The sequence below is a fragment of the Berghia stephanieae genome, chromosome 10 (genome assembly GCF_034508935.2).
Source record: "Berghia stephanieae isolate SIO BIC M18660-M18661 chromosome 10, UCSD_Bste_1.3, whole genome shotgun sequence".
In the NCBI taxonomy this organism is placed as follows: Eukaryota; Metazoa; Mollusca; class Gastropoda; order Nudibranchia; family Aeolidiidae; genus Berghia; species Berghia stephanieae.
Genome location: NC_088369.1, coordinates 25,913,487 through 25,927,924, shown reverse-complemented (window position 1 = coordinate 25,927,924; position 14,438 = coordinate 25,913,487). Strand labels below are relative to the sequence as shown.

Below are 14,438 nucleotides of genomic sequence, written 5' to 3'. Positions count from 1 at the left end.
ACAGACAGACACAAACACAGAGAGAGAGAGAGAGAGAGAGAGAGAGAGAGAGAGAGAGAGAGAGAGAGAGAGAGAGAGAGTATGCATTTACTACTATTTGTGAGTCTAAGATAGAAGTTTCCGGCCTTTCTGGCCATCATTAGGACTGTGTTTGATTTCTAGTTAAACAGATAGATAGATAGATAGATAGATAGATAGATAGATAGATAGATAGATAGCTAGCTAGTTAGATAGATAGATAGATGGATCGATAGATATATAGATAGATAGCTAGATAGATAGACAGATAGATTGATGGATGGATGGATAGATATATAGATAGATGGCTGGCTAGATATATAGAAAGATAGATGGATGGATAGATGAATAGATAGATAGATATTATATTGATAGATAGACAAACAGACAGATAGATAGATAAGCAGAAAGATGGATAGATCGACAGATAGATAGATAGATAGATAGATAGATAGATAGATAGATAGATCGATAGATAGATAGATAGATAGATAGATAGATAGATAGATAGATAGATAGATAGATAGATAGATAGATAGATAGATAGATGGAAGGATTGATAAACAGAAATATAGATAGATTTGATGATAGATAGATATTATACCAAAAGTAAATAGATAGTTCGCTAGCTATCTAGATAAATGAATGGGTGGATTGGTAGATAGACAAACAAAAAGTTAGTGGAGAGCAGATGTAATTTGATGCAATACTCTTATAGTACACATTAATAATAATTATTCGTCATGTTAAAATAAAAATTAATTAATTATGATCATTGTTGTTCGTAGGCATCTTGCGAGCACCACTATCGGGAGTCGGTAGTTTCCGTGATCACTCGGGCGAGTCCGGAACGATCGTTCCATCAATGGACAGGGTGATGGATGAGGGGTCATCATCGTCGATAGCCGTTGAGATTCGACCTTTCCTCTCGCCTAGCGGGAAGTCGATGGTCAGATAGCAGTCGGCAAAGTTTTCCTTGGGAAAGATACAAAAAACGATATTGATCAATACCAGCAGAAAATAATAATAAAAATAATAATAATAATAATAATAATAATAATAATAATAATAATAATAATAATAATATAATAATATATAACAACAACAATAATAATAATAATAATAATAATAATAATAATAATAATAATAATAATAATAATAATAATAATATAATGAGAAGAAGAAGAAGAAGAAGAAGAAGAAGGAGAAGAAGAAGAAGAAGAAGAAGAAGAAGAAGAAGAAGAAGAAGAAGAATTTATAATAATAATAATAATAATAATAATAATAATAATAATAATAATAATAATTATAATAATAATAATAACAATAATATATTTATTGTCAACAAAGGCAATTTGGTTACAGCACACATATAGACACAAAGCATGAAACAAAGCGTGGAACACACACCTACCTTCACTCACACACACACAGAGAAACACACATATAGATAGTATGCGCTTGGCTAAGAAGCTCATAACATTGCCATCCGGAAGTATAACGGACCAACACACAAAACTGTGTGTATCAATGAACATTTATAGTCAGGTTAACACAGTTTAGTGAGCATTACTCATAAACGCGGATGGTAAAAAACAATAACAAAGACCTGAGTGACGTCAACTAAGAACTATCTATAGATAGTATGCAGATGACGTCACTCAGGCCTTTTTTATTGTTTTTGCCATCCGCGTTTGTGAGTTGTTCTCACTAAACTGTATTAACCAGACTATAAAAGTTCATAGTTACACAGAGTTTGTATGTTGGTCCGTTATACTTCCGGATGGCAATGTTGTGAACTCCTTGGCCAAGCGCATTCTATCTATACAGACATACTACACCCCCCCCCCCCACACACACACACACACAAACACACGTACATACTTCGTACACCTTATTTTAAAAGCAAATATTACACCACCACGATGGCAAATACACAAAACGGTGTGTGACCTTGAACGTCTGTAGTCTGATCGATCGTGAGAACTACTCATTAAGAATGGCTGGTTAAAGTTGAGTGACGTCCATTTCAAACCATCTATGTACACGTGGACATGCTCCATTGATGAGAATAAAGGAAATTGTTTTGAGTGAGACAAAGAATCAAAACCCAACTATAATAGGATTCAATAGTCGTACCGTCACTTCCTTCCTAATGACGTATGGTAACTTAGCAACACTGGCTCTAAACTATCGGAACAATGGCGGACGCCGTATGAAATATTTTTCCGGCGAGCTTAAAAGCGTATCCAGAGGAAAAAAACCCCATCAATTTGATAATGTTTTGACTTTTACACATTCTGATCACAAGGCATATGAAAAGGGAATGAAAAGTTCTCGCCAGCATGAAGAATAAAAAGTAAAGATTTTCTTTGTTTAGAACCAAGATGGCCGCCGTTGCCGGGCGCGTGACATCAGACTACTGAATCCAATTGGATTCAGTAGTCTGACGTCACGCCGCCCGGCAAAGGCGGCCATCTTGGTTCTAAACAAAGAAAATCATTACTTTTTATTCTTCAAGCTGGCTAGAACTTTTCATGTCTTGTGTCCAGAATGTGTAAAAGTCAAAACATGATCAAGTTTATATTTTTTTTTTCCTCTGGATACGCTTTTATTTTCGCCGGAGAAATATTTCATACGGATACGTCCGCCATTGTTCCGATAGTTTAGAGCCAGTGTTGCTAAGTTACCATGCGTCATTATGAAGGAAGTGACGTTACGACTGTTGAATCCTATTGGAGATTCCTGCCATTTTAACTTTAGAATCACTTTTGTATCTAGGTCACTAAACTCACTCAACCCTACCATCAACGATATCCGTAGTTTTTCCGGTTACTTTTACCCCATAACTATTTTTACATTTTTCTGAGACAAATTATAGGCGTATCTAGTATCAAAACAAATGTTTTAGTTTTTACATGTTAATGGTAATTGAATAAAACTATCTATGCATATGCTCATTTTTAATACATTTTTTCCCAATAATTTTGAAAAGTAGGAAAAATCTCTAGGATTGAGTGAGTTAAGACAAAAAACAGTTTTGAGTCGGTGATTTAAAATTATTTCTTCATTATCAGGAGATTGAGTTTTCTGCCGTACTTTGAAAAAAAAAATAAACAAACAAACAAACCCATATCTGACATTTTGGCGAGAGAACTCGTCCTTCAAATATCGATCGATTAAAATAACTCTCATTTTGGCCAAAAAAAAAAAAAAACCTAAAAAAAAACAAACACCCTCAAACCCGTGACCCCGAGAAATCTCATGTTTTAGATGGCTTTTATTATTTTTTTTTAGCAAGCGAAGTCCCAGGTCCGTGAGTTTTTGGAGTATTTAAAGGCCCATCTCTGATCATTGTTGTTGTTTTTATACGTGCGGCCAAATTTTCTCGATCAGATCATAAACGTTTAAGTTTACACATAGTTTTCGGTGTTGGTTCTATTGTTCAGCGGGTATTTTACTTAGATACATAAAACCGATAGTAAAAGCTGTGTGTAGTTCGCTATGTTGACCAATCACTGCCTTTGATTAATGACTTAATGACGACTGTCCGAGAGGCGTGGTTATCTAAGTGTCCACTGTGGGAAAAGAAAGAAAGACCTCGACTTACACAAGTATTCACTGGTACTCCGTTTATAGCCACTTCAAGAGTTTCCAGACCTGAAACACACAGAAAATAAATTAGATTCATATCACTATAATAACGTTATACATTTTACGTTTCGGGTTTTCCCTATATTAACAAAAGACGATGAATGAAACACGAAAGACGATTTAGAGATGTGAGACTAGCGTTGTTTATGTGCGCTAAGGAGCTAAATGTAAATTATCAGAGTGGAAACCAACGAATTTTAATAAATGTGACCCACAATTTTAAAACGCTTAAATACCGGAGTGTGACCCTTCGCCTTAAAACGGTATTAAGTCGGGATGGTTAAGCTGTTGAAAATTGAATTTATAGCAAGAAATATCAGGCTTGTGTTGAGTTTGTATGTTTTATTGAGGAGAATGGATACCATATTTAGGGTACTAATACCAGCAATTTATATTTTTGACCAGTTTAACACTTAATTCTGCTTTTAAGCATTTGGTTCGTTCCGACATAATACCCGTTTCGAGACGATGGATCACAAATGTGAAATAAAAAATACATTAATGTTGAAATAAATAGAAATGTAACATTTTACTTTTTATCATTGTACGAAATAATATTCATTACCTTATATTATTAAACGTGTAAACCTTACCATAGACACATATTTTTGTTTTTAAATTCCATATTACAGATCTAAACCACTCCGATAATAATACCGTTTTGAGACGAGAGGTCGCAAATAAAATAAAATAGAAGAAAATATTAGATTTAAAGTCACTGTACAAGGAGAAAACAATGATAACATTATGTAACCCATCGACTTAAAATTAGTTTCAAACCGTGATGGTTCAGATGTTAAAATTTGAATTTATATCTAGAAAAAAAATGAAAATGTTTGCTGCTTGAAGTTCGAAGGTGCTCGCGATAGCTCAGTTGGTAGAGCACTCGTCTCATAGGCAAAGGGACCGAGATCGATCCCGGGTGCATTCGAGATTTTGTTGATAAAGGGAAAACCTGAAACGTCCATATTATCTGTCTTTGTTCAATAAAGTAAAGCTTCCATTTAATTTTCTATTGTTATTTAAATCTAAAAATACGAGATCGTTTTTTCTTTTTATTAACCCTCTCCATACCACCTACAGCAAAATCGTCAAATTTGTTACGACACAATATACATTTTTTTCTTATTCAGATTTATTTTGTACATCACAAACTTTGAACAATGATCTTTGTTTAATTAATAAGAACATAAAGTTGTTTTGTAGAGAGATTGTTTGAGTTTTAAAAAAGCAATTTTTCTGCTTGGTAAGCCTGTCATTTTGGGAAAATACTGAAATAGTTGGTAAGGAGAGAGTTAAATCTAAAAATATGAGATCTGTGCCAAGATTTTTTTTCTTTTTATTAAGAAGAAAGCAAAAATCAAAACAAAACAAACTTGAGCTTTTATATAGAGCAATATCCACTAAACGTGCTCAAAGCGCTTTACAAAGGGTCCCTGACCAACAGCAACACGTAACATGTAAAATAAGATGTGACGCATGTAAGGCGATATTACATTTTTTCGGACAGAGTCAACGCGCTTAACTGCCAGGAAATCATTTTACACCTGAGTACAGTGAGAGAATGTGAGTAAAGAGCCTTTTCCAAAGACTCAATCAACTATGTGCCGCCCAGAGCGAGGCTCGAACCCAGGACCTTCCGATCCGAAAGCGAGTGTCATATCACAAGACCACATAGCCACAATTTGGAAATAATTACTCTGACAGTTTGTTTAAACTGATTGGCATCCCTATTATTATTATTATTATTATTATATTATTATTATTATTATTATTATTATTATTATTATTATTATTATTATTATTATTATTATTATTATTATTATTATTATTATTATTATTATTATTATCATTATCATTATTATTATTATTATATTATTATTATTATTATTATTATTATTATTATTATTATTATTATTATTATTATTATATTTGTTATTATTATTATTATCATTATTATTATTATCATCATTATTATTATTATTATTATTATTATTATTATTATTACTATTGTTAATATAATTATTACTATACTACTACTACTACTACTACTCCTACTACTACTACTACTACTACTACTACTACTACTACTATTACTACTACTAATACTACTACTAATACTACTACTACTACTACTACTACTACTACTACTATACTACTACTATACTACTACTAATACTACTACTACCACTACTACTACTACTACTACTACTACTACTACTACTACTACTACTACTACTACTACTACTACTACTACTACTTCTACTATTACTATTATTATTATTATTATCATTATTATTATTATTATTATTATTATTATTATTATTATTATTATTATTATTATTATTAATTAATTAATTAATTAATTAATTAATTAAATTTTTTTCTGCGTAATGATTGGTTTAGTCTGTTTATTTGTATTTGATGATTTCTTTTCAAAAATTAACCGACTTTGTTGCTTTTTTCCAGCTCTGGCCAGCCAGTTTTTCAGTCATATAATGTTTGATGTGTTCAGTGAAGCGGTGAGACCGACCATTTAAAATCAATGGAAATTAATTTTTCATACGAGGAAACTAGGCATTCATTAACAAAGAATAGTTTGTTCCGTGTCACACATTGGCTGGAGGGAATCAGATGGAGAGAGGGAGAGAGAGAGAGAGAGAGAGAGAGAGAGAGAGAGAAGGAGGGAGATAGATAGATAGATAGATAGATAGATAGATAGATAGAGAGAGATAGAGAGAGAGAGAGAGAGAGAGAGAGAGAGAGAGAGAGAGAGCAAGAGGTACCGATTGAGGGGGGGGGGAGAAAGAAAGAGAGATAGAGAGAGAAGGGGACAGATGGGGAGAGAGAGAGAGAGAGAGAGGGGGGGGGGTGCAGAGACCAGAGATAGAAAAATCATCAACTAAAATCAATGGAAATTATATTTTTATACGAGGCAACTCAGCATAAATGAGAAAAGCATAGTTTGTTTCAGGTTGCCCATTGGTTTATTAGCCAATCATGTTGCTGGGAATCAAAGAGGCAGATAGATAGATAAATAAATAGATAGATATATAGATAGATAGATAGATAGATAGATAGATAGATAGATAGATAGATAGATAGACAGATTGCTAGATACGATGGGTAGAAAGACAAAATGTAGATTATATACAAACATACATACATACATACACACACACACACACACACACACACACACACATATATATATATATATATATATATATATATATATATATATTTATATATATATATATATATATATATATATATATATATATATATATATATATATATATATAGGTAGGTAGGAAGGTAGATAGATATATAAATAGGTAGGTAGATAAGTTGATAGATGGAGAGGAGTGTAGATAGAGAACAAAGCATTGCTTGTTTCATGTTACACCAATATGTTACTAGCCGTTGCTAATGGAAATCATGCACATTCACACAAACGCACACACACACACTCACACAAACACACACACGCACAAACACACACACACACACACACACAGAGAGAGAGAGAGAGAGAGAGAGAGAGAGTGGATGAGAGAGAAAGAAATTGGTACATAGTGGGAGTGAGAAGGGGCTAGAGATATATAGATGGAAAGATAGATAGCTAGATAGATAGATAGATAGATAGATAGATAGATAGATAGATAGATAGATAGATAGATAGATAGATAGATAGATAGATAGATATATATTGTTTTTAGACAGCTATTTTTGTGATTAGTTCTCACTCAGACTATAAACTCTTCATGTTTCACATAGTTTTGTGTGTCGAATCATTTCAATAGGTGGGAACATACTATGAGTATTTTACATAAACGCATAACATCGATAAAGCCTGCAAATTATTCCATTCTGTACATTTGCATTGTCGGCCCACGCTTTGCTATTTGAATGCATTTCCTTAGACTGTGGTTTCATGCACAATGACTTTGAATACGGAGTAAACAATAATTATTTTTAAAACTGATCGGTAAAGCGATAGTGAAAGGGCTGACCGACAAATTAAGTGAAAAAAATAATTTGTTTTTTTTTAGGGGGGTCTTTTTTTGTTTTGTTTTTCTTTCGTTGTTCTATAATCGGAATGTGTTTGCCGTCAATTGTTTCCCGTATGTATCCAACCGACGTGCATTTATTTGCAGGTCTGATAATCCATTTCCTTATGGGCTCATTGTTGTAATGAAAATTTCCAAAAATGACACAAAATTGTGTTCATTATAATTATAACAATGTTAAACTTGGCCCAAAACTGCGTCCGGTTATTAGACCTGCAAATACGAAAACATCGGTCCAATCGTCGCCTTCTTAAACTCATAGCCTGACACTGACCAAAATTTACGTCAAAATAAGTCCACGCCCACAAAAGAAAACAAATTGCGATTCAATCATTCAACCAAGACGATGATTTGTTTCCCTAAGTATTACAGGAGATTAACCCTCTCCTTACCAACTACAGAAAAATCGTCACGTTCAAGATACGACCAAGATTTTTCTGACTTGTTTTCTAAACCACTATATTTAAAGTGTTGTTATATTCACACCAAAAAAAAACTTAATACTGTTTTGTAAAGTTTGTTTTGATCTCCAAAATTATGCAAATCGTGCATTTTGTGCGCTTAAATTTGAGTTTAAAAATTCAATTTTTGTGTTGGAAGGTATGAGATTATAGTAAAAGTTTTGAGAATTGTCGTTAAGGAGAGGGTTAAATTGAAAATTTGGAGGCATGAAACTAAAAGGTCACCTTCCGTATTATTTGGCTGTTCAATGTCAACTCGATAAACATGGAGTTTGTGTACTGATGGTATGTGTTTAAATAAAATACACATAATTTCTTCCCGTGATATGAATCGTACAAATAAACAAAAAGTTTCCCGTTTACAGATAGTATGCGCCTGGCTAAGAAGCTAACAACATTACCATCCGGAAGTATAACGATCCAACACACAAAACTGTGTGTATCCATGAACGTTTATAGTCTGGTTAATACAGCTAAGTGAGAATTACTCATGAACGCGGATGGGAAAAAACAATAACAAAGACATGAGTGACGTCAACTGCGAACTATGTATAGATAGAATGCGCTTGGCCAAGGAGTTCACAACATTGCCATCCGGAAGTATACCGGACCAACACACAAACTCTGTGTAACCATGACCTTTTATAGTCTGGTTAATACAGTTTAGTGAGAACAACTCACAAACGCGGATGGCAAAAACAATAACAAAGGCCTGAGTGACGTAATCTGCATACTATCTATATATCTGGTTAATGCAGTTTAGTGAGAATTTCTCTTTAAACGTCGATGACAAAAACAATAACAAAGGCCTGAGTGGCGTCATCTTCGTTCTATCTATAGATAGTATGCGGTTGGCTAAGAAGATCATAACATTGCCACCCGGAAGTATAACGGACCAACACACAAAACTGTGTGTATCCATGAACGTTTATAGTCAGGTTAATACAGTTCAGTGAGCATTACTCATAAACGCGGATGGCAAAAAACAATATCAAAGACCTGAGTGACGACATCTTCCAACTATCTATAGATAGTATGAAGTGACGTCACGCAAGCCTTTGTTATTGTTTTTTGGCATCCACATTTATGAGTTGTTTTTGTTTTTGTTTTTAAGGGTTTTACGGCGCTTTCAACACATTTAGGTTATATCAGCGCCAGTAAAAAGGAAGAAAATGGGATAGTAAAAATTTCTAGTATTACAATTAAAGCACCCAAGAGAAAGTAAGACAAAGGGGAACTGGAAACAAATAGGGATCAGATGTAGATTCCAAGAGCTTACCACCAATGTACTTAGCTTGAGATCACATATAAGTCTCATCCGGACACAATCACAAAATCTAACAAAGAGGAATACACTCAGATGTTTACATTATACATTCAAAATAACAAATATAATAATACATAACAGAGAGATGATATACAAGGAAAAAAAAATACCACCTCTCAAAACAATAACTATGCATTTAACTGTTTCCCAACCAGCCAGGTCTTTGGCCAGGGCCAGGACAAAACCAAGTAATCTCATTCCAAGACAAAGACAGAAAGCATGTTGGGGGATAGAAGACACAGTATGGACCCCGCTGCTCGCTATGGGAGGTGATGATCCCCACCCAGACATTTATCAGTAATTCTCACTTAACTGTATTCTCCAGACATTAAAAGTTCTCGATTATTCAGAGTTTTGTGTGTTGGTCTGTTATACTTCCGGATGGCAATGTTGTGAGCTTCTTAGCCAAGCGCATGCTATCTGTAGATAGTATGAAGTTGACGTCACTCAGGTCTTTGTTACTGCTTTTTCCATCCGCATTTATGAGTAATTCTCACTTATCTGTATTCTCAAGACTATAACCGTTCGTGGATACACACAGTTTTGTTTGTCGGTCCGTCATACTTCAGGCAACGTTGTGAGCTTCGTAGCCACGCGTATAGATAGTTCGAAGTTGACGTCACTCGGGTCTTTGTTATTGTTTTTTGCCATCCGCGTTTATGAGTAATTCTCACTAAACTGTATTAACCGGACTATAAACGATCATGGTTACACACAGTTTTGTGTGTTGGCCAGTTATACTTCCGGATGGCAATGTTGTGAACTTCTTAGCCAAGCGCATGCTATCTATAGATAGTATGAAGTTGACGTCACTCAGGTCTTTGTTAATGCTTTTGCCATCCGCATTTATGAGTAATTCTCACTTATCTGTATTCTCAAGACTATAACCGTTCGTGGATACACACAGTTTTGTGTGTCGGTCCGTCATACTTCAGGCAACGTTGTGAGCTTCGTAGCCACGCGTGTAGATAGTTCGAAGTTGACGTCACTCGGGTCTTTGGTACACACAGTTTTGTGTGTCGGTCCGTCATACTTCAGGCAACGTTGTGAGCTTCGTAGCCACGCGTATAGATAGTTCGAAGTTGACGTCACTCGGGTCTTTGTTATTGTTTGTTGCCATCCGCGTTTATGAGTAATTCTCACTTATCTGTATTCTCAAGACTATAACCGTTCGTGGATACACACAGTTTTGTGTGTCGGTCCGTCATACTTCAGGCAACGTTGTGAGCTTCGTAGCCACGCGTATAGATAGTTCGAAGTTGACGTCACTCGGGTCTTTGTTATTGTTTGTTGCCATCCCCATTTATGAGTAATTCTCACTTATCTGTATTCTCAAGACTATAACCGTTCATGGATACACACAGTTTTGTGTGTCGGTCGGTCATACTTCAGGCAACGTTGTGAGCTTCGTAGCCACGCGTATAGATAGAATGCGCTTGGCCAAGGAGTTCACAACATTGCCATCCGGAAGTATAACGGACCAACACACAAACTCTGTGTAACCATGAACTTTTTTAGTCTGGTTAATACAGTTTAGTGAGAACAACTCACAAACGCGGATGGCAAAAACAATAACAAAGGCCTGAGTGACGTCATCTGCATACTATCTATAGATAGTTCGAAGTTGACGTCACTCGGGTCTTTGTTATTGTTTTTTGCCATCCGCGTTTATGAGTAATTCTCACTAAACTGTATTAACCGGACTATAAACGATCATGGTTACACACAGTTTTGTGTGTTGGCCAGTTATACTTCCGGATGGCAATGTTGTGAACTTCTTAGCCAAGCGCATACTATCTATACTATCTATAGATAGTATGCGCTTGGCTAAGAAACTCATAACATTGCCATCCGGAAGTACAACGAACCAACACAAAAAACTATGTGTAACCTTAAACGTTTATAGTCTGGTTAATTCAGTTTAGTGAGAATCACTCACAAATGCGGATGGCAAAATACAATAACAAACGCTTGAGTGACGTCACCTTCGTTCTATCTATAGACAAAACCATGATAATTGCCGTGAATTTCTTTTCTTTATATCAACTACTAGTGGAGAATAAAGACAATTTCTTTCATTGCAAAACAGAAAAAAAAAACCCACGCATACCTAAACGCTTAGCATAACTATTACAATGCACTTAATTAACTTTTCTTATTCCATGGTTTCCAAGACAGAGCGCTCGGTTCCCCAACCTATGCTGGTTAAACAAACTTCATTCATAAACTTACTTCAGTCATCGACCTGAAGGATTAATCAATATGTAGGAACGCAATGTAAGTTAGTTGGGGGCGGGGGGAGAGGGGGGAGGGAAGAGGGGAAATAATGGGGGAGAAGGAGAAGGGAGGGGGGGTTGGGAGGAAGAACGTGACTAAAACACACGCGCGCACGACTTTGTAGACTCACTCACAACGAGTTAGTTCAGATACGTAAATGTTTGTGTTTGTTTATCTTGCGTGCGTAAAATTGCGTTGGTAAGTTTGTGGGGGAGAAGGGGGTTGGGGGGGGGGGGGGGTTACTGAATTGAAATTATTATTTTTGTGTCATATTTATGGTATGCGTTTGATTAAAATACTCACATGTTCTGCCCGTCAAATCAAAGATACTGACACAAAGAATCTATAATATGCAACCGTTAACGTGTATAGACTGAATGAGAGAATTTAGTGAGAACTAATCACCCAAATACTGGTGGTCTAAAAACAACAAGAAAGAGCCGAATGACGTCATATTCATTCATTCTATACAAGAGGAGAGAGGGAGGCACGAGAGAGAGAGACAGACAGAGAGAGAGAGAGAGAGAGACACAGAGAGAGAGAGAGACAGAGAGAGAGAGACAGACAGACAGACAGAGAGAGAGAGAGAGAGAGAGAGAGAGAGAGAGAGAGAGAGAGAGAAAGTATTTATTACTTGTGTGTTCCTCGCAATCGACGTGTACGTATATGCAGGTATGATAACCTAATTGGTTATGGGGTCTACTATGCTGTAATCACGTTCGTTTATCAGACCTTCAAATATGTACACATATTCAAAATCCAAACTTTAATATTAAAAAAAAAAGAACAAAAAGAAAAAGAATTAAAAAAGAATGTAATAGAAATATTTGTTCCAACCTCAGAGAAAAATAAATCCAACTCATTCGTTAGTTTGAGAGTACTTTACGTAACCATTTTCACGACTATTTGCACACGGCCGTTAAAGTTTGCACACCACTCACGTCAATTGTAACAATACAATAATATCGTTCCGTTTATTTGTCGTTCCAACTTCACAAATTATAGCGGAGTGCATTGTCCGATAAAAATGGCGGAAACCTCGTACCAATTATTATTACGATGGCTAGCTAGTTTTGTTGTTTTTTTTGTGTGTTTTTTTCGTTTTTTATTTTTTAAATTTTTTTTTCTTTTTTTTTTTTTCAAATCTATTCCTTAACCCTCTCTTTACCGCCTACAGCAAAATCGTCAAATTTGTTACGACACAATATACATTTTTCTTATTCAGATTTATTTTCTCCACCACAAACTTTGAAGAATGATCTTTGTTTAATCAATAAGAACATAAATTTGTTCTAGAGAGATTGTTTGAGTTTAAAAAATAAATTTTTCTGTGGCTAAGCCTGCCATTTTGGGGAAAATACTGAAAATGGTCGGTAAGGAGAGAGTTAACAATAATTCTATCAATCAATGTTCGTCATGTTACTAGCATGGTATCTTTTAACCCATGTTCTATTATTCGATTTAATAAAATCGTGACATGCAACACAGCAGGATAAAAAAAAATATCTGCTTTTGTTTTTAGTATTTTTTCCGGCGCAAACGATACACGTAGAGAGATATTATGTGGGAAGATTAGTAGGTCTGAAGTTAATGGCGTCGTACGTGTCTTAACTCTCTTTTTTTCCGAATAGTTCCCATAAATTGAGCCTTGAATTGAGCGAAATGTTCCTTTTTTTTCTAAGAGAATATAATTATGATGTTCACTTCAGTGAAGTATTCATTAATTGTTTTTGTCGTTGTTTTTTTTTAAAGCCGAATAAGGCCTTTGAAGCCGAAACGTTAAGTGTTAGGTATAATTTAGTTGTTTTTTTTTCTTGAAAACAACTTTCTTTTTATTGTTTTTTTTAAAGCTCATATATTTGTTTTTGTTCAATACTTTTAGGTACGCTATAATAATTTCTAAAATGTGACAACTCCTCCCCCCCCCCCATCCCAAACGGGACCAGGCGCGTGGTGTAAGATAGATATCTGAAAACTAGGAAACAAGGATATATTCAACACCTATTATAATATTATAAGACGGTAACTTACGTAAGACAATACTGGTCTTTCTCCCATTGAGTAGAAACGTCCAGATCTTGAGGTTGTCGCCTTCCGGAATCTCATCGTAATCATCTTGTGACGTAGAGGCTGCCAGGTAGGCTGCAGCTGCAGCTCTCTTCTCCTTCCTGTCAATGGCAAATAGTAATGGTAAATGATAATGATAATGATGACGATGTTTATAATAATTTACTGTTTATATATAAATAAAGTCACTCACATATTTTTGGCCGGGACAAATGTTTCTATGCTCTCCATGTCCGACTGACGATATGGAGAGCATAGAAACATTTGTCTTGGCCAAAATATGTGAGTAACATTATTTTTATTTTATGTTAGCTCTAACCAACATTATCGAACACTACCGGACCTACAAGTACTCACCAACACTCATATATATATATATATATATATATATATATATATATATATATATATATATATATATATATATTATATTATATATATATATATTTATATATATATATATATATATATATATATATATATATATATATATATATATAAACCACGAAATAAAAGCTCTCGACTTTAATGTGGAAGGAGTTTTTAAAAATGAACTTACAT

At 34.7% G+C, this 14,438-nt stretch overlaps 1 protein-coding gene across 1 annotated transcript in view; it reads right to left on the bottom strand.

The window, feature by feature from the left end:
- Positions 1 to 403: 403 nt before the first annotated feature.
- LOC144980881 (uncharacterized) overlaps positions 404 to 14,438 on the bottom strand; it is a 49,585-nt gene continuing 35,550 nt past the window's right edge. The window contains exons 3-5 of the mRNA XM_078928773.1: positions 13,842 to 13,978; positions 3,629 to 3,678; positions 404 to 993 (exon numbers count right to left, since the gene is read on the bottom strand). Of these exons, the coding sequence (XP_078784899.1) occupies positions 850 to 993; positions 3,629 to 3,678; positions 13,842 to 13,978 (331 nt within the window). The 3' untranslated portion in view covers positions 404 to 849. The remainder of the gene's footprint in view (positions 994 to 3,628; positions 3,679 to 13,841; positions 13,979 to 14,438) is intronic.